This window comes from Oncorhynchus clarkii, chromosome 12, assembly GCF_045791955.1.
Source record: "Oncorhynchus clarkii lewisi isolate Uvic-CL-2024 chromosome 12, UVic_Ocla_1.0, whole genome shotgun sequence".
In the NCBI taxonomy this organism is placed as follows: Eukaryota; Metazoa; Chordata; class Actinopteri; order Salmoniformes; family Salmonidae; genus Oncorhynchus; species Oncorhynchus clarkii.
The window spans coordinates 64,557,895-64,580,149 of NC_092158.1; the positions used below are offsets into that span (position 1 = coordinate 64,557,895).

At 41.5% G+C, this 22,255-nt stretch overlaps 1 protein-coding gene across 1 annotated transcript; it reads right to left on the reverse strand.

The window, feature by feature from the left end:
- Positions 1 to 2,980: 2,980 nt before the first annotated feature.
- On the reverse strand, positions 2,981 to 21,092 carry LOC139421023 (nuclear body protein SP140-like). Its single transcript, XM_071171497.1, is given in 17 exon segments — positions 2,981 to 3,044; positions 3,046 to 3,092; positions 3,278 to 3,421; positions 3,587 to 3,661; positions 3,837 to 3,954; positions 4,117 to 4,235; positions 9,015 to 9,083; positions 9,633 to 9,772; positions 10,317 to 10,520; positions 14,269 to 14,311; positions 14,633 to 14,689; positions 14,872 to 14,919; positions 17,050 to 17,183; positions 18,827 to 18,946; positions 19,101 to 19,406; positions 19,637 to 19,811; positions 20,554 to 21,092. Coding segments are annotated over 17 exon segments (2,007 nt in total). The 5' UTR covers positions 20,698 to 21,092.
- Positions 21,093 to 22,255: the final 1,163 nt, after the last annotated feature.

Genomic DNA, 22,255 nt, shown 5'->3' on the forward strand with positions numbered 1-22,255 from the left:
GGAGACAGGCAAAATCCGAAAGGAAAACCTGTCTGCTTTCCACCAGGCACTGGGAGATTAATTCACCTTTCAGCAGGACAATAACCTAAAACACAAGGCCAAATCTACATTGGAGTTGCTTACCAAGACAGCATTGAATGTTCCTGAGTGGCCGAGTTACAGTTTTGACTTAAATCTACATCGAAATCTATGGCAACAATGTACAATCCAGATGTGGAAAGCTCTTAGAGAAGTACCCAGAAAGACTCATAGCTGTAATTGCTGACAAAGGTGCTTCTACAAAGTATTGACTCAGGGGTGTTGAAAGTTCTGTATCGGTGTTTTCAATACATTTGCAAGAATTTCTTAGAACGTGTTTTCATTTGTAATTATTGGGTATTATGTTTAGATGGGTGAGAATGTGTATTTAATCCATTTTTAATTCAGGCTGTAACACTATTAATAGTTTTTGAAGGAAATGAATCTTGTAGCCTATATTCATTGCCAAAACGGCCTTGCGTTAGTGTGTAGAGCGCCGTCCATTGTGCTGATACAGTGCAGCAGAGATAGGCAACAGATTTCGCGCCAACCTCAAGCAATGGTCATAGAGTTTCTGCATTTAAACATTATGTTTGTGGTGTAGTGTGATATAAGCAGAATTCCTGACTGCCAAGATGCTCATCAAACCCCAATGGCCACCCCAACTCACTGCAGCCAACCTGGCCCCCAGCCCAGCCCCGCTCACCTCATTACCCACAACCTCCCACCACACCCAAGGCTCCAGGAACTCCACTGCCCGGTCCACCCCATCTGCAGCACCCACCCCCAGCCCGATCAGAAGCCCCAAGAAGGGGGCGTTGAGCAGCGAAGCGACCCAGACAGGACCTCTGCTATCCAGACCAATGAGACGACTGCTACTCATCTAAGTAGCCCGACGGCGGCCCCTCTGGCCGTGGCTCTCAACACCACTTCCAGCTGTCTTGTTGGTGGCAGCGACTCTGCTTCCCCTGGACTTCCCTCTTCCTCCAAGTCTTCCAGTCCCAGTCTTCCAGTCCCAGTGCTATCCATGCGCTGAGAGAAAAGAGAAAGAGAGACTACAACCAGTATGGCCCTTACAAACGCCCTCTGATGTCCCATGAAGCTCCAGCATCTACCTCCTCCTATGTCCTCCTTGTTTTCTTTTCCCCTGGATAGAGAACCATCTGTCTCTCCATTTCTTCTCCCATTGTTTATTCTTCATTAACAATGGATTTTTATTGAATCATCTAAACTGTAGTCAATGCGCACTTTCAAGCGGATTATCTTTGTCAAATCGGTGACCATTGTTGGTCACCACCTTTCAAAGTGTGTTGCATTATGGGGTTAAAAATAACCAGACTTGCACCTACATGTTGACTGCATTAACTTTACAAAACTCATGTGATCTATGGTCATGAAGTTTTGACTGCAAGTTTCTGCAGTTGCTTTTTACCAACTCCATCCTGCAGCCAACGCTTGCACATTGTGGGTGGATCTATTTTCAACCAATCATTAAGTTGTTTTTGTTTGGCCATGCAAACGAGACCAGAGATATGAATGTGATATTTGAGGCTCTCTCCTATGATTCTAAGCCAACTGTTTTCTTTGCCTAGAAGATCTGCAAACATTTTATTTTGCGATAGCTCATAATTTCAATACAATTCTGATCTTTCATTATAGATTGTAATAGCATTTTCCTGTTTCTCCAGTTTTTGCCTCCAGCACCTTCGCTAGCTAATCAGCTCTGTGTGTGCAGTAGATTTTGCTATTATCCACTAGTATTTCTAAAGTTAAAGTTCCTGTGAAACAAGACTGAAATATGAAATATATATCTCTGTCTGAGTATACAGTACCAACAACTTACAAAGTACTATGGGTTTGGTAGTCGTTTTAGTTGCCAGCCGCGGTCATCTTTTGGACCAACTCATTTAGCCTTCTCCCAGAGAAATATCATGAAGCTGCACTCTTTACTCGAAAGCAGCGAAGATCTTCTTTGTCAAAGGGCTCTGAGGTTACGTTCCAAACACTTAAAATACACATCCTCAGCCCTCAAATTAAGTGGACACTTCTGCATTCTTTACCAAGCATGTCTGGATAGGGATTGGGCAGGGATTCACTGCTGACAATTGTGGTGACGATACCAGCATTTGGCAGAGACGCAAAGCAGACACTGCCCAAACTGCCCTGAAGAGGGCGCTTCTGCTCTGATGATATTCTCTTCAACAGAACCACATTCTGGAAGGCTACACACAGTCAAACAAGTAGACCTACAGTATGTTCTACAATGTTTCAGAAATTCATGAGTTTATTTTCAACAGAATCCCTGAACATAAATATAGTGAGGCCTAACCAGAAGTAAGAACCTGGAAGGTAAGACATTCTAAGGCTCTTTCTTGCATGAGAGATTAAATGAAATTTTATCACCATTATATTTCAATTATTATGACACACCCATTTTGACTGTTAGAATTAATTAAATAAATTAATGAAATGACTAGATGGATAACAATGTACATGCAAGTCTGTATGAAGGCTCTATAGAAAGACCAGGGCATGGTGAATATTCCCTGTTGTCTCATAGCTCACAGATCACTGCACCTGTACATAGCTCATCTGTAAATAGCCCATCCAATCTACCTCATCCCCATACTGTATTTATTTATTTATCTTGCTCCTTTGCACCCCAGTATCTCTACTTGCACATTCATCTTCTGTACATTCTACCATTCCAGTGTTTAATTGCTATATTGTAATTACTCTTATCCTACCTCATTTGCACATGCTGTATATAGATTTTTCTACTGTATTATTGACTGTATGTTTGTTTATTCCATGTGTAACTCTGTGTTGTTGTATGTGTCGAACTGCTTTGCTTTATCTTGGCCAGGTCACAGTTGCAAATGAGAACTTGTTCTCAACTAGCCTACCTGGTTAAATAAAGGTTAAATAAAATTTAAAAAATAGTGAGAGTACAGTACAGGCTCTACTGGCTGTTGGATGCAGTTGGATGCTGAAGCTGGATGCTGAATGTACTCTTGAACTCTCTCAAATAGATCCTTCAATCTTTCGCCCATCACACGGAACTCTGCATTGTCCTTCATTAAAAAAAGACAGACACATTTGTAGAGAAAACATAATAAACAAACTAGAAATGCAATAAACAACTCATTTAGCAAAGACATATTGTTATTCATGCATTAGCACAAGTAAAGTTGACTAGCAATAATTCCAAGATTTTCATGGAGTCTTCACATTGGATACTGCCGTAGTGCAGTCTTACCCTGTTAAATGTGGCACAGTTGGTGAAGATAAGCAACACATCAGACACAAAGTGTTGCACTGACTGGTAGATATTCTGCTGCAGCTTCTCCACAACCCTGTCCAGCCATATAGGGGTCTTTATCACACTGGTGTAGTTTCTCACCTGGCAATGAAACACACAGATGGAGATATATGTTAACTTTGACACACACACACACACACACACACACACACACACACACACACACACACACACACACACACACACACACACACACAGACATGCACACAGACACGCACACACAGAGAGAGAACCAAGCAAACATACATTGATGCAAGGATCTTTCACAAAGATGTGGTCCTCATCTGCATGGTAGAGACACAGCAGGAGGTACTGGCATTCCTGTCAGAGTAAACACACCATTATGTGACTGATCAAAGACTGTTTACATTTTAAGTCTGAATAATTATTTAATGTCAAGTATATAGTGATGTTTATAATGGACAGACAGACCGATAGGTCGATTGATTGAAGGCAATTTGCCCAATGGTAGATGTCATTCATTCAGGCTTCTCACCAGTGGGTGGTCAGAGATTCGGCAGGTCAAGGCTTCCTGGTAGGTCATTTGTGTGGGGTAACTCCACGACTGACTGGCCCTCAGTACACAGAATGTACACAACCACGGACGATCATCCCTGTGATTACACACACACACACACACACACACACACACACAACATTTCAATAGTGCACAAATAATCTGACAGCTAAGTTTACCAACACAGAACAAACATACTTTCTCTTGTATCAATCTCTTTCTCTCACTCTGTCTCTCATCAACCCTCAACTCTTCTCACCCCAGGATAGCATCATCCACATTAGGAAGATGACATCTCTGATGGAAGGAGCGAGGACACTCATCACAGCATATCAAGCTACCCTGGATTCTACAGATGAAGCAGTCGTCGTCGTTATCCTGATCATGATGCCAAGACAGAGAAGAGAGGAAGGTGAGAAGGAAATGGTTAACAATCAAGCACCAACTGTCTGTTTGTGTGATAACGAATATCGTGCATATTGGTTTCTCACACTCTTGGGTGTCAAACAAGGAGACTCCGGATCAAAGACTCTGTTTGCTATGTTTTATTAATGATTTGGTGTGTCGTGTCTTTGGCTATGCCGGATTAAGTGATATGACATGCTATTCTAATTAATATTACCTGATTCAGCTAATCATGTAAATGTAATTAACTAGAGAGTCGGGCACCACAAAATAATATTTACAGAGCTGTTATCTTCCAAATAAACTCTTAAAGACCTAGTAATATTTTACATCAATAGCAGTCAATATTAATCGTCATCTTAATTCAGTCTCATCTGAAAGTTGTAAATTCTTAGTTACCTGCACGAACCCTGGCTAACAAGTTGAATAAGCAATACAAAATTGGGTTTAATTATTTATTTACTAAATACCTAACTAATCACACAGAATTACACATACACATATTTAAATCATAACATGATTACAAATTACGCCATAAAGGAAAACGTCCCTAGCGGGCGGAACAGATATGACAGCTGGTTACACAAAAGAAAAGGGGCTGGGTTTGAGTGAAAGAGCGGGAAGACTGAGGAACAAAGGGTGAAGCTGTGCTATCGTAAATACAGTATCTTATGCATTCTAAATTACCGCTCATTTGGAAGAGGAAAATGCAATAAATATTTACTCTGAGCTGCGGTTCAATAGGGTGGTGGTAGATGGAAGGCCGTGTTGCCCAACCGAGTCCTTTGTCCCCTGAAGAATGTCTCTGCTGGTAAATTGAATACGTTGTAGTAACGTCGTTGTGTGGTAGACGGGATACTCTGTCTGTTCCTTCCTAACCCTCGTTTGCAGCGGCTGTTGCTAACTCACCGGCTAGGAAGTATCACTTCTGTAGTGAATAAGAGTTCATACCATTCGCAACCAAAGCTCACGCTGATGTTGGCTTCGTTCTGTAGTTATTATCTGAACCATTCTGACAGTGGACCGTCGTCCTCGGAAAAGGAGGTTATATTGTTGTCAAGGGCTTATATAGGAAGGGAGAGGAGGGCGTGTTTGAAAAGTTTTATAGTCCCTTCACAGGGGCGGGCCACTGATTGAGCAGAGCCCTGTGTTATTGGGAACATTCTATGCTGTCCATAGAGCTCGTGCAATTCCTTCTACCTCATGGCTTACACTGTCAACTGTGGGACCTTATTAAGACAGGTGTGTGCCTTTCCAAATCATGTCCAATCAATTGAATTTACCACAGGTGGAATCCAATCAATTTGTAGAAACATCTCAAGGATGATCAATGGAAACAGGATGCACCTTAGCTCAATATTGAGTCTCATAGGAAAGGGTCTGAATACTTATGTAAATAAGGTATCTGTTTTTAGTTTTTTCTAAATTTGCTAACATTTTTAAAATACTGTTTTCAATTTGTCATTACGGGGTAGATTGATGAGAAAAAAAATATTGAAGCAATTTCAGAATAAGGCTGAAACGTAACAAAATGTGGAAAAAGTCAACAGGTCTGAATACTTTCCGAATGCACCCTATGATGATGAAATGCTGATGATATTATTTTAATGGCAGAAACTGAACAAGACCTGCGGAAAATGTTATTATGTGCAGTCAATTGGTGCAAAAATATTGAGAATCATGATTTGTTGTGGTGATGAAATGATTGAGTTTAGTAGCAATTATACAGTGCCTTGCGAAAGTATTCGGCCCCCTTGAACTTTGCGACCTTTTGCCACATTTCAGGCTTCAAACATAAAGATATAAAACTGTATTTTTTTGTGAAGAATCAACAACAAGTGGAACACAATCATGAAGTGGAACGACATTTATTGGATATTTCAAACCTTTTTAACAAATCAAAAACTGAAAAATTGGGCGTGCAAGATTATTCAGCCCCTTTACTTTCAGTGCAGCAAACTCTCTCCAGAAGTTCAGTGAGGATCTCTGAATGATCCAATGTGGACCTAAATGACTAATGATGATAAATACAATCCACCTGTGTGTAATCAAGTCTCCGTATAAATGCACCTGTACTGTGATAGTCTCAGAGGTCCGTTAAAAGCGCAGAGAGCATCATGAAGAACAAGGAACACACCAGGCAGGTCCGAGATACTGTTGTGAAGAAGTTTAAAGCCGGATTTGGATACAAAAAGATTTCCCAAGCTTTAAACATCCCAAGGAGCACTGTGCAAGCGATAATATTGAAATGGAAGGAGTATCAGACCACTGCAAATCTACCAAGACCTGGCCGTCCCTCTAAACTTTCAGCTCATACAAGGAGAAGACTGATCAGAGATGCAGCCAAGAGGCCCATGATCACTCTGGATGAACTGCAGAGATCTACAGCTGAGGTGGGAGACTCTGTCCATAGGACAACAATCAGTCGTATATTGCACAAATCTGGCCTTTATGGAAGAGTGGCAAGAAGAAAGCCATTTCTTAAAGATATCCATAAAAAGTGTCGTTTAAAGTTTGCCACAAGCCACCTGGGAGACACACCAAACATGTGGAAGAAGGTGCTCTGGTCAGATGAAACCAAAATTGAACTTTTTGGCAACAATGCAAAACGTTATGTTTGGCGTAAAAGCAACACAGCTGAACACACCATCCCCACTGTCAAACGTGGTGGTGGCAGCATCATGGTTTGGGCCTGCTTTTCTTCAGCAGGGACAGGGAAGATGGTTAAAATTGATGGGAAGATGGATGGAGCCAAATACAGGACCATTCTGGAAGAAAACCTGATGGAGTCTGCATAAGACCTGAGACTGGGACGGGGATTTGTCTTCCAACAAGACAATGATCCAAAACATAAAGCAAAATCTACAATGGAATGGTTCAAAAATAAACATATCCAGGTGTTAGAATGGCCAAGTCAAAGTCCAGACCTGAATCCAATTGAGAATCTGTGGAAAGAACTGAAAACTGCTGTTCACAAATGCTCTCCATCCAACCTCACTGAGCTCGAGCTGTTTTGCAAAGAGGAATGGGAAAACATTTCAGTCTCTCGATGTGCAAAACTGATAGAGACATACCCCAAGCGACTTACAGCTGTAATCGCAGCAAAAGGTGGCGCTACAAAGTATTAACTTAAGGGGGGCTGAATAATTTTGCACGCCCAATTTTTCAGTTTTTGATTTGTTAAAAAAGTTTGAAATATCCAATAAATGTCGTTCCACTTCATGATTGTGTCCCACTTGTTGTTGATTCTTCACAAAAAAATACAGTTTTATATCTTGATGTTTGAAGCCTGAAATGTGGCAAAAGATCGCAAAGTTCAAGGGGGCCGAATACTTTCGCAAGGCACTGTATTGATGAACATATGACCTTCCTATATGGCACATCTGCTCTGGCTGACTCAGCAAGTAGAGTTCTTGGGGGAGTTATAGGAAAAACCAAAATACAGAGATATTGTATTTGCCACATATTCCAAACTTTATCAGACGTGTGTGTCCTGTTCTGGACTGTTCAGTAGGAGTGTGAGTTGCTAAGAGGTATCTCAAAGCAGTATGTTATTTTCTAAGTGTCCACAACTTTGCACTGGCATTAACCTGGACATGGGATCCCTGTGAGGTGAGATGGAAGGCGTGCATAGTGAGACTTTGGAATAGACTGTTGGATGTGCCTTTTGCCAGAAAAGTATTCAATGGGATCTGTTCACAGGAGGAGCCTGGGCAACCAAAATGTCGAACCTTTTCCAGCAGTCTGACTTAACATTTGCACAAAAAACAAATTAAGGGAGACAGACACTATTAAAAAACAACTGTCGACGTAATATGAAAAGAAATGGGTGGGGGAGATGATTCATAAACCCAAATTGAGAACCTTTTGTTTGATTAAGGGTGAATTTGTGTGTGAGAGATACAGTATATTATGTACAACCTACCTAAAAGCAAGAGATCGCCATGTGTAAGACCAGGGATATTTCCCCTGCGTATTGAAACAGGTCGGGATAATGGATGAGGAAAAACAATGTAACTATTGTGACCTCGAAGAAATAAAGAATAACATTAATTTTATCATCCATTGCACTTTCTACCACGATATATATACACTTGTCCTTATTTCAGGAACCCACCAGATTTACCCTGGCAATATGTGGCTGAGTGATGAGGAGAAACTTAAATGTTTTTTGTACTTTGTGTATTTCTGTTCTCTGAAGTGTTTTTGTTAAGCTTGGAATAAAATAAAAAGGGGCGACCTAGAATTAAATTCTAAAAGTATTTCGTTTTTATATAGCAAAGTGCACATCTGTCTATAGATATTGTAGGCCTCTCACATTTGGATCTTCTCTTTGCGCGAGATCAGGTTGAAACACCTTCTGTAGAATTGTTCTGTGTTTATTTTGTATTATTTTTACTGCTCTAGGGTTATTATTGCTTGAAAAACCTTATCTACTATTATGTACTGATTTATCTTTCATTATTTATACAGTGCACACTGCGCAGAACACCAGAATAATTATCTCTGAATTATCACTGTGAATCATTGTAATGCTTGTTTATGTGTCAATTAATCCTCTAAGGGATGGGTTGCCAACTGATGATTTGACATGAAAATGTCGTTCATTTATTCATTCCCTATACAGTGATGTTAAGAAGAATCTTGGAATTTCATTATTACAACTGAAGCATTTGTTTAACCAATGTTTAACCAATGGCTGATTGGTAAGTGGGTGCCACCATGTTCATGAGGATCGAGGCGGAAGCTTACCCTGTCTTTGGCTGTGGAGCTGCACAGCTTGCACTTACACAGGAGAGAGTGGATGACCAAGATCTTACTCTGAAAATGAGAAACAAACAAAGACCATTTTTTAATTATTTCTTTTTACCCCCTTTTTTCTCCCCAATTTCATAGTATCCAATTATTAGTAGTTACTATCTTGTCTCATCGCTACAACTCCCGTACGGGCTCGGGAGAGACGAAGGTCGAAAGCCATGCGTCCTCCAAAACACAACCCAACCAAGCCGCACTGCTTCTTAACACAGTGCCCATCCAACCCGGAAGCCAGCCGCACCAATGTGTCGGAGGAAACACCGTGCACCTGGCGACCTTGGTTAGCGTGCACTGCACCTGGCCCCCCAACAGGAGTCGCTGGTGCGCGATGATACAAGGATATCCCTACTGGCCAAACCCTCCCTAACCCGGACGACGCTAGGCCAATTGTGCGTCGCCCCCCCTTTTTGAAGAAGGGAAATGTTTTCAACACTTAAAGATCAGTCAGACTATCTTAAGCCATTCCTTGTACAGTAGGTTGGTAAGTGCCAAACACACATTATTTCCCCCTCATCTTTCTTCCTCTCTTTCTCTCTGTTCTCTTTCCCTCTGTACCTTGATGAGGACGCTGAGTGGTTTCCCGTCCCACTGGATGTCTTTCTTCCAGGAGGGATCTTCCAGAGCTGACTCCCCCTTCACAAACTCCACCGGGGTCATCCAGCGCAGCTCCGTACGGATGCTCTTTCCACACAACCCTGGGGCAACAGAGAAGATAGGGACAGGACAAACTCAAATGAATCCAATATGGGTCACTACAGCTGACCAGAGTGACATAGGGCTATGGTAAAAGAACCTGTAGTGTATTATCGATAATATTAAGTTTATTTTTGTGGGGACATTTTCAGTACAAGTGCCGGTTTTAGCCAGTCAGCACATTTTTGACCATAGTCCCTGTACAGACAGACAATGTGCACATACAGAGCAGAGAGCAACATATGACAACTAACACTTAGTACGCAGACAGAAAGAGCAATGACACAAAAGGCAACCAAACAAAAGACAGAAAATTAACAAACAATATCTCCACGTCTCACAAACTACAGACAACATGGAAAGTGGCTATATACAGCTAATTTCACGTGTTCACACATCTGATTTTCCTTTAGCCATGTCTTTAGGTTACAGTATGTATGGCGCAGTTACGTGTGTCTGAAGGCAGAGTGTTACAGACATGGGAAGCTCTCACAGCTGTAGGATTTTCTTATTTTTTATTAAACCTTGAAATAATAAAATATGTACCTGATGCAAACCGATCCTTATGTAGCATCCCATTGATGTCTCCACAGGTGACTTTGAAGACAGACTTTTTCACAGCACCATGGCTGCCTCCTTTCCTGCTCCCTCCTTCAGCAGTGTATGCCTGCTCTTCTCTCTCTCCTTCCTCTCTTTCCTGCTCTGCTTCTTCCGCTACCTCGTCCTCCTCATCATCATTCTCCTCAGATTCTGAAGTAAAGATAAACAAAAAGGTTTAGGGAAAGATGGTTGACTATAGTTGACGATGCATTCGGAAAGTATTCAGACCCCTTCACTTGATCTGCATTTTGTTACTTTGCAGCCTTATTCTAAAATGTATTAAATCAGTTTTTTCCCCTCATCAATCTACACACAAAACCCCATAATGACAAAGAAAAAACTGGTTTTCAGAAATGTTTGCTAATTTATTACAAATAAAAACAGCAATACCTTATTTACATAAGTACTCAGACCCTTTCCTATGAGCCTCAATATTAAGATAAGGTGCATCCTGTTTCCATTGATCATCTTTGAGATGTTTCTACAACTTGATTGGATTCCACCTGTGGTAAATTCAATTGATTGTACATGATTTGGAAATGCACACACCTGTCTATATATAAGGTCCCACAGTTGAATAGTGCATGTTAGAGCAAAAACCAAGCCATGAGGTTGAAGGAATTGTCCGTAGAGCTCAGAGACAGGATTGTGTCAGCACAGATCTGGGGAAGGGTACAATAACATTTCTGTTGCATTTAAGGTCCCCAAGGAGGCAGTGGCCTCCATCATTCTTAAATGGAGGCCTTCTCGGCAGCACTCCACCAATCAGGCCTTTACGGTAGAGTGGCTAGACGGAAGACAATCCTCAGTAAAAAGCACATGACAGCCCACTTGGAGTTTTCCAAAAGGCACCTAAATGACTCTTAGACCACGAGAAACAAGATTCTCTGGTATGATGAATGCCTAAATGCCAAGCATCATGTATGGAGGAAACCGGGCACCATCCCTACGGTGAAGCATGGTGGAGGCAGCATCATGCTGTAGGGATGTTTTTCAGCGGCAGGGACTGGGAGATTAGTCCGGATTGAGGGAAAGATGAACAGAGGAAAGTACAGAGAGATCCTTGATGAAAACCTGCTCCAGAGCGCTAAGGACATCCTTGTATATTTATGTAGAAAACACAGTTTCTGTTCAAATCTAAATGTACAAAAATAAAAAGGCAGAAGGTGTTGGCGAGGATGGGTACAGGGCGAAGGTTCACATTCCAACAAGATAACAACCCAAAGCACACAGCCAAGACGATGCAGGAGTGGCTTCGGGACAAGTCTCTTAATGTCCTTCAGTGGCCCAGCCAGAGGCCCGGACTTGAACCCGATCAAACATCTCTGGAGAGACCTGAAAATAGCTGTGCAGAGACACTCCCCATCCAACCTGACAGAGCTTGAGAGGATCTGTAGAGAAGAATTGGAGAAACTCCCCAAATATAGGTGTGCCAAGCTTGTAGCATCATACCCAAGAAGACTTGAGGCTGTAGATGCTTCAATATAGTACTGAGTAAAGGGTCTGAATACTTATGTAAATGTGAAATTTCAGATTTTTATTTTTTAAGAAATTTGTAAGAGTTTCTGCTTTGTCATTATGGGGTATTGTGAGTAGATTGATGAGGGATTATTTTTTTTCATCCATTAAGAATAAATCAAATCAAACCGTATTTGTCACATGCGCCGAATAAAACAAATGTATACCTTACTGTGAAATGCTTACTTACAAGCCCTTAACTCTTCTTGAACTGCAATGTTGTTTAAGAAAACATTTACCAAATAAAATTAAGTTAAAAAAAAAAGAATTACACAACATAACAATAACGAGGCTATATACAGGGGGTACCGGTACTGAGTCAGTGTGCGGGGGTACAGGTTAGTTGAGGTAATTTGTATATGTAGGTAGGGGTGAAGTGACTATGCATAGATAATAAATAGTGAGTAGTAGCAGTATACAAAACAAATGGACACCAAGGAACTTGAAACGCTCGACCGCTCCACTACAGCCCCGTCATGTTAATGGGGGCCTGTTTGGCCCACCTTTTCCTGTAGTCCACGATCAGTTCCTTTGTCTTGTTCACATTGAGGGAGAGGTTGTTGTCCTGGTACCACACTGCCAGTTCTCTGACCTCCTCCCTATAGGCTGTGTCATCATTGTCGTGATCAGGCCTACCACTGTTGTGTCGTCAGCAAACTTAATGACGTTGTTGGAATCGTGTTTGGCCATGCAGTCTGGGGTGAACAGGGAGTACAGTAGGGGACTAAGTACACACCCCTGAGAGGCCTCAGTGCTGAGGATCAGTGTGGCAGACGTGTTGTTGCCTACACTTACCACCTGGAGGTGGCCCGTCAGGAAGTCCAGGATCCAGTTGCAGAGGGGGTGTTTAGTCCCAGGGCCCTTAGCTTAGTGATGAGCTTTGTGGGCCTAGAGTGTCTGGGAGGATGCTGTTGATGTGAGCCATGACCAGTCTTTCAAAGCACTTCATGGCTACTGATGTGAGTGCTATGGGGCAGTAATAATTTAGGCAGGTTACCTTCGCTTCCTTTGGCACAGGCACTACGGTGGTCTGCTTGTAGGTATAACAGACTCAGTCTGAGGTTGAAAATGCCAGTTGGTCCGTGCATGCTTTGAGTTCACGTCCTGGTAATCCGTCTGGCCCCGCGGCTTTGTGAATGTTGACCTGTTTAAAGGTCTTGCTCACATCGGCTACTGACAGCGCTATCACACAGTCATCCAGAACAGCTGGTGCTTTTGTGCATGCTTCAGTGTTGTTTGCCTTGAAGTGAGCATAAATGGCATTTTGCTTGTCTGGTAGGCTCGTGTCACTGGGCAGCTCGCGTCTGGGTTTCCCTTTGTAGTCCGTAATAGTTTCCAAGCCATGCCACATCTGACGAGCGTCAGAGCCGGTGTAGTAGGATTCAATCTTAATCCTGTATGGTCGCTTTGCTTGTTTGATGGTTTGTCTGGTTAGCCAATGACTGAGGTGGTATACTCCTCAATGCCAGTGGATGAATCCCGGAACATATTCCAGCCTGTGTTAGCAAAACTGTCCTGTAGCGTAGCATCCGTGTCATCTGACCACTTCCGTATTGAGAGTGTCACTGGTATTTCCTCCTTTTCATTTTTGCTTGTAAGCAGGAACCAGGAGGATATAATTATGGTCAGATTTGCCAAACGGAGGGCGGGGGATTGCTTTGTATTCATCTCTGTGTGTGGAGTAAAGGGGGTCTAGAGTTTTTTTCCCTCTGGTTGCACATGTGACATGCTGGTAAAGATTTGGTAAAATTGTTTTAAGTTTGCCTGCATTAAAGTCCCCGGCCACTAGGAGCGCCGCTTCTGGATTAGCATTTACTTGTTTGCTTATGGCCTTATAGAGTTGGTTGAGTGTGGTCTTAGTGCTAGCATCGGTCTGTGGTGGTAAATAGACAGCTACGAATAATATAGATGAGAACTCTCTTGGTAAATAGTGTGGTCTACAGCTTATCATCAGGTACTCTACCTCAGGCGAGCAATACCTCGATACTTCTTTAATATTAGACATTGCGCACCGGCTGTTATTGACAAAAAGACACACCCCCAAACCCCTCGCCTTACCAGACATAGCTTCTTCTCTGTTCTGCCGGTGCATGGAAAATCCCGCCAATTCTATATTATCTGTGTCGTCGTTCAGCCACGACTCGGTGAAACATAAGATATTACAGTTTTAATGCTGTAACGTTGCAAAATGTGGAAAAAGTCAAGGGGTCTTAATACTTTCCAAATGCACTGTAAGTGTGAAGGGTTAGGCCTGCGTTATTCACAAAACGTTATAACATCAAAAAATACACAGTTAGAGAGACAACACCATCCCCTTTACCAGATAGTCATGTCTAAAGGATTCAGAAAGATTTAATTAAGTTGTTATTGGTGTACATACGTGTGATTGAGCCCACTGATTGGTTGGAGGGAAACAGTGCTCTCTAGATAGGAGAAAAGGAACAGACCAGTTTTACATATATCAGTCCCATAATAGACTCTTTGTCTAATATGGTAAGAACATGTACAACGAAAATTCAATTTATCCCCGTATAAACATCACAATATCAACGGCTAAGGCTAAGCTGTTGTCAAGTTTAGATGTTGCAATAAAACTGATTCATGACTAACATTTATAAACAACATGTATTCAGATGCTATGACGATGCAGCACTTTCTTTGCACTTTTAATGGTCCCACATCTTCATATACCCAGCATGGTATCAGGCTCTACTTAGAGAATCCGAATTGCAATGATGTGTTACCGTTCTATTCATTTGTAGGGACCTCCGAACAGTGGATGAGGAACCAGGGTGGTGATCCTGGATTACATTCAGTTGTTAAAGGCAAGGATATATTTTTTAATTCAGTTCTTACAAAGTCATTTTTACATAGAATGATGTGGGTGAACTAAGCATTTGAGGGCATTTGTACAACTAAATAGTCAAATGAAGTTTGGCTGTTAATCCAGAGGATGTGATATTTTGAAAGATTGGTCTCCTACCTGTGCACTTTTTCTTCTTTTAAAGTCTGGTGAAGTTAAATGACCTTCCTGAGGTGCGTGGGATGGTGATGGGAGGGGGTAGAGAAAGGGGGACCGACATAGATTTTTAGTGTTGAGTGACTGAATGGCATATCAGTGAAATACCTGTAGAGTTAGTTTCTTTACAGAAAAACAAAAAGGATATAATGTAGCTATAGTTTGTTGCTCCATCTGGACCATTTTTCTGATATATGTAATGATAAACCGATATGCTGTGGTAAGAGTAGGGGAGATCGGGGTTGGTTGTCTCACGGGTTGGTTGTCACAGTGCTAATAACCAGCAACCTAAATGGAGCTGTGTAATATTTTTTAAGTTAAAATGTGTGAATTCTGGGCCTCCCGGGTGGCACAGTGGTTAAGGGCGCTGTACTGCAGCGCCAGCCGTGCCCCCGCGACCGGGAGGTCCGTGGGGCGACGCACAATTGCCCTAGCGTCGTCCGGGTTAGGGAGGGTTTGGCCGGTAGGGAAATCCTTGTCTCATCGCGCACCAGTGACTCCTGTGGCGGGCTGGGCGCAGTGCGCGCTAGCCAAGGTTGCCAGGTGCATGGTGTTTCCTCCGACACATTGGTGCAGCTGGCTTCCGGGTTGGATGGCGCTGTGTTAAGAAGCAGTGCGGCTTGGTTGGGTTGTGTATCAGGGGACACATGACTTTCAACCTTCGTCTCTCCCGAGCCCGTACGGGAGTTGTAGTGATGAGACAAGATAGTAGCTACTAAACAATTGGATACCACGAAAAAGGGGTCAAATAAAAAAATATATTAAAAAAATGCGTGAATTCTTCGAAAGAACTCATCCACCTGGTCAATTCATGTCAGCATGACAAAATATTGAGGTGAATTGAATTGATGTTTACTTACTATACGCCAAAGTTCCTGAGCATGTCTTTAATTATCATTAAGGGGATAGCTGGGGATGGTTGTCACTATCAACATTGCCACTGCCAGTGCACAACAAAATATATTTTGTGCTTGTGTTATAAAGAGATCCCTTTGTTGCCTCTCTCTCAAACACATATTTTTCCTGTCACATTCTTAGGGCATAAAATGCTGAATTTTGTTAGGAATATTGTTTGATCAAAGAAAGGCTATTTCTAAGAATGTGCTTGCTATATTGCTTCACTTCTTGTTACAAAAGGAATAAACTACTAACTACACCCAACCCTGTGATTGGGCTAGTTGTAAGAAGTGCAGAGTGTGTTTGATGGCTTATAAAATAGAATCTATTTCCACGCTTCGTAAACAACAGGTGTAAACTAACAGTGAAATGCTTATTTACAGGTCCTTTTCCAACAATGCAGAGTTAAAGATAACGAGGTAATTGAGGTAGCTATGTACTGTAAATGGGGGTAACGTGACTAGGCAACAGGATATATAATAAACAGTAGCAGCAGCGTGTGTGTGTGTGTGTGTGTGTGTGTGTGTGTGTGTGTGTGTGTGTGTGTGTGTGTGTGTGGCGTCAGTATGCATGTGTGTACATGTTAAGTGTGTGTGGGGTGTTAGGGATTTACATGGGTAACCGGGATCCCTGACTGACCCAGCAACACTCTTCATATTTCCCCCCAAAAATGAAGTGACATTTTCCCCCAATGTCAGCACTAATGCAATTCCACAAAATAGACAACATGAGCCGCATCAGATTAGCAAAACATAAAATATTACATTATCCTAACAGGTTGTCGCATGGAAGCCTTCAGCCTAGCGTATTTACTTCACACAAAGTCGGTATTAATTCAAAGCACACGCATAATTGATATTGCCGGACTGCACATGCAGTTAATAAAACCCACAGGAAACCCCTACAGTATAGCCTATAAAACAGGGCTCCCCAAATGGCGGCTTGCTGGCTGAATTTGGCCCGCTGGTGGTTTTATTTGGCCCACCAAGTTTTCTGAGCACCAGTTGTTGAATTTGTATTGTTGGACATAAAAAACTGTAACAACACCAGGAAATCAGCTCCAAGTGATTTTACATTTGGGAAATCTGTTCCTAAGTATTTCCACGCATAATAGAGACACACGTGGCCACCTTTCTGTGTTATATTTGATGAAAATGTTATATATATTTAAATGCAATGTATCCATGTCTGGTTGAATTGTGTTTTTAAATGGTCAAATAAATCAAATCAAAATATATGCTGTACCTGGATCAGTTTTCCCAGAGTGGTGTCTCTACAGCGGATACTGTACTTCCACTTCTTACTGCTCTTCTTCCCCCCAAATTCCTCAAAGCCACTTGGGGTGAACCAGCGACCCTGGACCACAATGCACTTCTCCCCTGAGACAGACCATTGAGGAAGTCAGACATCATACACCACTACAAATTAAAACCATGCAAAGTCAAATTGACCGTAGTACACGTGCCTGACTGTGTCTCCTGCACATCACACTACTGTGTTAACCCACTAAAATCTATGAATTAGATCTGGGCCCGTATCCACAAAGGGTCTCAGAGTAGAACATTAATTGTAAGTGCTGATGGGTAAACATAAAAGCTATGCATTTAGTCATAAAAGTCACACCTTGTCGACAGATATTTTGTACACCTCATAAACGGTCCTAACCAGTTAAGGGTTATCAGCAGGTGTCTTGATAATAGAAAAATGCAGCAATCTGTGGTTCCTGCCCCACATGCAATTACTTTGGAGTTGTTAAAATAATGTTTTAATATTTCTATATGATCAATCCATAAATATTCTAGACTTACTGTACATGTAACAGTATGAGACCTATTTCACGACTATATGCCTAAATACTTATAACCACTAGGCTAATAAATAAACACACTCTTTTAGATGATTTAATTACCTACATCATGTTATTTCAAGTTATCAATTTGGAATGCAATATTACTTTGTAAAAAAATATGTCTAAATTGGGCATGCCTATAAATTGAGTAATTGAAGGCATCTAGGATTTATGCTGAAATGATAGACCTTTCAAACGTATGCAACGTTGTATGCAGTATTATCAGCAAGTGACTTAATGCCTCCTTTGGCAGAGAGATTCAGAGTTGTTAAATGTGAGTGACAAGTGTGTTGATATAAAGGTAATCTTGTAAAAAAAAATCCACTTTTAGAAACCATCATAATAAAAAAAAAGGTTATGCATGCCAACATATTACAGTAGGAAAAGTTATCGTGCCAGGCGAAAATTACATCAAACTTTTTACCATTGCAACATTTTTGATGTAGGCTACAGTCAGATTCGCCCTGGTTGCCTGAAGCGTGTTACCTACAGTATGGAGTTCACAACTGGCAATGCTTCATCGCGATTGGTTATTCCCCATCATTTGCAACAATGTCAATGAGAGTCATCGCTATCTGTCCTTTGCGGTACCTCAAACTGTCGTGATTACGCGCTGAGATAAACTTTTATGAGTTGATTTTAATCCTGACTCTGAATTTGTCTGGGAAGTATCTTACGACATTCTAAAACCTACTGTGAGTTGTCTTTTTGTTGTCTTAAAACTTGTTTTAACAGGATCCCTAGGAACTTTTCTGAGATGCTTTGTGGATATGGGCTCTGGCCTCTGGGTTGGAGAAATGTAACCACTCTCAAATTCATAAAATGGGCCATGGATGCAAAGACTGACCATCCATACTATTAACATTCTAGTTTTAACCATGTTTTGAGGGTATATAGTGTGTGTTTACATTTACTTTGTTAACAAACATTGGAGTTAAATAAGCTTATATTTTGTTCTAATGGGGTAAGTCAGTTAAACTAAGCTCACAAGATATTTCTAAGTTATATTCTTCAAGAATCAATAGATACATATCATAAATGTCCAAAAACCAATGTAGCAACTGCAGATTGCCCCTTTAAGGTCTCAGGCACGGTTATTGGGACCGAACCACATCCACCGTTACACAGAAACACAGAGAATCACATCACATTAAGTACATTGTTACGACCTACCTTTGGCCAGCTTGTTCCTGATGAGAATGCCTTCTTTGTCCCCACAGGTGACTGGGAGCTGGGTCTTGTAGATGGGCAAGGTCCAGATGTCATCTTTCTCCCCCTTCCTGGAAGCAAAACCTGCATGGAGACACATTCCGGACAAACATTAAGATGTGACTTGAAATTTAAAATAAAAATATTTTACCCCCTAAAAAAGGTTACAGAGGGACTTTAGACTTTCTGACTCAAGTTCTCCTCTTTCCCAAAAGGCAGCATGAATCCTGGGACTCACAGTTGGTCGGACTCTGGACTTTCCTCTTCTGACTGGGGTTGGACTGGGTGGATGTGCTGGGCTGCTCCTCCTCAGCACTCTCACTTCTCGCTTTCTCTTTACTATTTTTCCTTGTTTTCACCTCCTCCTCCTCTTTCTCCTCTTCCTCCTCCCCATCTTCTCCTTCCCCTGAAGCCTTCTTCTTATCCTCCTCTTTCTCCTCTTCCTCATCCTCCTCTTCTCCTTCAGCTGAAGCCTTCTTTTTATCCTCCTCCTCCTCTTCCTTCTCCAACTTCTTTGGCAGTTTCTCATAGAATGTGAACGACCCTGCATGGGATTGGAGGCAAAATTTAGCAAACCATACAACCTAAATAATTTACAACTAATTAACACAATTATAATATCAATTTGACAGGGCATTGAACCTCAACTTCTAAGTCTCCACCATTGTGGATACATTTATAATAAACTAGGAATTAGAATTATATACTGATATTAACTTATACAAACGAATGCCATAATAATACAATAATAAGAGTGAAGGCTCCAGAACTGACCGTCCAGCAGGCGGTTTCGGAGCAGGCGTAACGTGGGGTACTGCTGCAGGAGGTGATCCCTGAACACACAGTTCCAGAACACCTTGATGCTGTTTGGCCTCTCTGCCTCCACCCAGTCCAATACCTGGTACACACCCTTCTCCCTCACCTCCTTACTCCTCATCCGAATCAGCTTCTGCAAGAGGGGTCAAATACAAAACTATGGTCCAATTTGTGGGGGTTGTCAAATTAAGGCTGGAGTGGAGTGATAGACTTGATTCTCTAGCAACCACCATCTCAAATCAATTAAGGTGACAGACAGGAATTTATGGACACACATCAGGCCTTATGAATCAATGATCATCAACTCCAATTTCCACTGATACAATAACATTCAGAGACCTGTTACCAGCTAGCAATAGGACAGTAACTGGTGTTAATTTGATCAAATAAATTCTGTAGATTACAATTTTTTTGTTACACAGTTTAATCTGGGTTTATTCAGTAGAGTAAAGTATAGTACAATACAGTATAGTTTAATACATTAGAGTACAGTTGTTTAATTCAGTAGAGTAGATTAGTACATTAGACTGTGCTCTACTGTATTGAACTATACTTTACTTTTATTTACTGTGCTGTACAAACCTGTGAAACATAGATGTCTATGATTTCTCAACCATAAACATCTGTCAATGTTTGGGCCAAATCCCAACCGGACCAAATCTGAACCAATTATAGCCAATTTTAATTTACCTTTATTTAACTAGGCAAGTCAGTTGAGAACAAATTCGACTAGATGTCTGCAGATGTTAAAATCAAGGCCAGTATAGACCGGACCAACCAAACATTGACGTCCTTGATTGGTTCCGATTTGGTCCAGTCCAGTGAATGGGCGGGTGTGTGAATAGAAACTTAGCAGTCCAGTCTACTGCTCTCACCTTGTACATTTCTTCCGGAATGAGGTTGTGGTCTCGGAGCTGGTTAAGAAATGTGTGTGGTTGCTCCATGCACGACATCTCAGTCCTACTACAGCGGAAAAACCGCAGTAACTCCTCATCGGTCAGAAAATCCAACGGGTCCATTGGCGCAGATGCAACAGCAACTCTTCAATACCGTTTTCTTTGTCGAAAAAAATCTAATATTTACCAGGTCACTGAATATTATTAATAGTTTAATAATGAACGATCCGGTTCATATTGGGTGGCATATATATACACTGATAAATTAACGTTTGATTGACATGATGTAGTCTATTTACATTTCAATACAGGCCCCGGGCGGATTGATTCATTCAGACGAATGCACATACCAATAGACGCGCGTTTGGAAGAAGGACGTAGAGGACGTAATGAAAACGTTTTCAACTGTAGGCCAACAAGTTGTTATTAAAGTTATTTTCGAATATAAAATAGATATCCCGCAAGCACGGAAGTACGCTTCAAGTGATGTTTGGAAAGTGAAAGTGTTCATGTGATTTCATATGAGCCACAAGGGGAGAGGCTATATCTTTTTTTTTACTCATTCTATATGTGAGGAGCTCCGTGGACCCTACTTGTTCGGAAGTAATTTAGCCGTTGTAGCCATTGGCGGAAGGGTTGACAGGTCTCGCTGAAATGTCTAGGCCAAATACCACTCAACACTGGACCACAAGGCCTGTAAGCGAGGAGTTGCCTTATTTAGTCAATAAACCCTTTCCCCATAACGTTATCGAGCGAATAAAGAAGGAATATCAACATAACTTGTAACGACAGAAGAAGCAAAATACGGTTTTCCATCAAAACAATCATTCTTGAGAGCTAACTTGACTAACAAAGGAACTTAAATGTTAATTCTTCCTCATTAAACACCCCAGATCATTTTCCATCAATTAATGTCGATTTAACTGCTGTGATTGTAAATAAAACCTTATGACATGTGCATAACTATAGATACATACCTTATGACATGTGCATAACTATAGATACATCTGACAGGAGTTTGTTTGAGCGATGAAAGTTGGACAGAGGATCTTGAAGTCTCTGTAAAATAAATACTTGGACAACATTTTAAAATGAATGTTAGGCAAATTTCTGGCAATTGTGACTTTATTATGTGCCAGATTTTAAGACTACAAACCGTTATAAATGGCCAATTGTCGAGATTGACTTGTCATTTCAATAGGAATAGGCTAGGCCTACTGACAAAAATCTGGGTTTATATTGTAATTAAACTTTGCCATAGTTTGGTTAGATAGATGCAGGTAGCCTACAGCCCCTGATCGGCATACATCTAATTGCACGGGGGTGGCATCATCATGTTGTGGGGGGGCTTTGCTGCAGGAGCGACTGGTGCACTTCACAAAATAGATGGAATCATGAAGTAGGAAAATTATGTGGATATATTGATGCAACATCTCAAGACATCAGTCAGGAAGTTGAGGCTTGGTCGCAAATGGGTCTTCAAAATGGACAATAACCCCAAGCATACTTCTAAAGATGTGGCAAAATGGCTTAAGGAAACCAAAGTCAAGGTATTGGAGTGGCCATCACAAAGCCCTGACCTAAATCCTTTAGAAAATTTGTGGGCAGAACTGAAAAAGTGTGTGCGAGCAAGGAGGCCTACAAACCTGGCTCAGTTACACCAGCTCTGTCCGGAGGAATG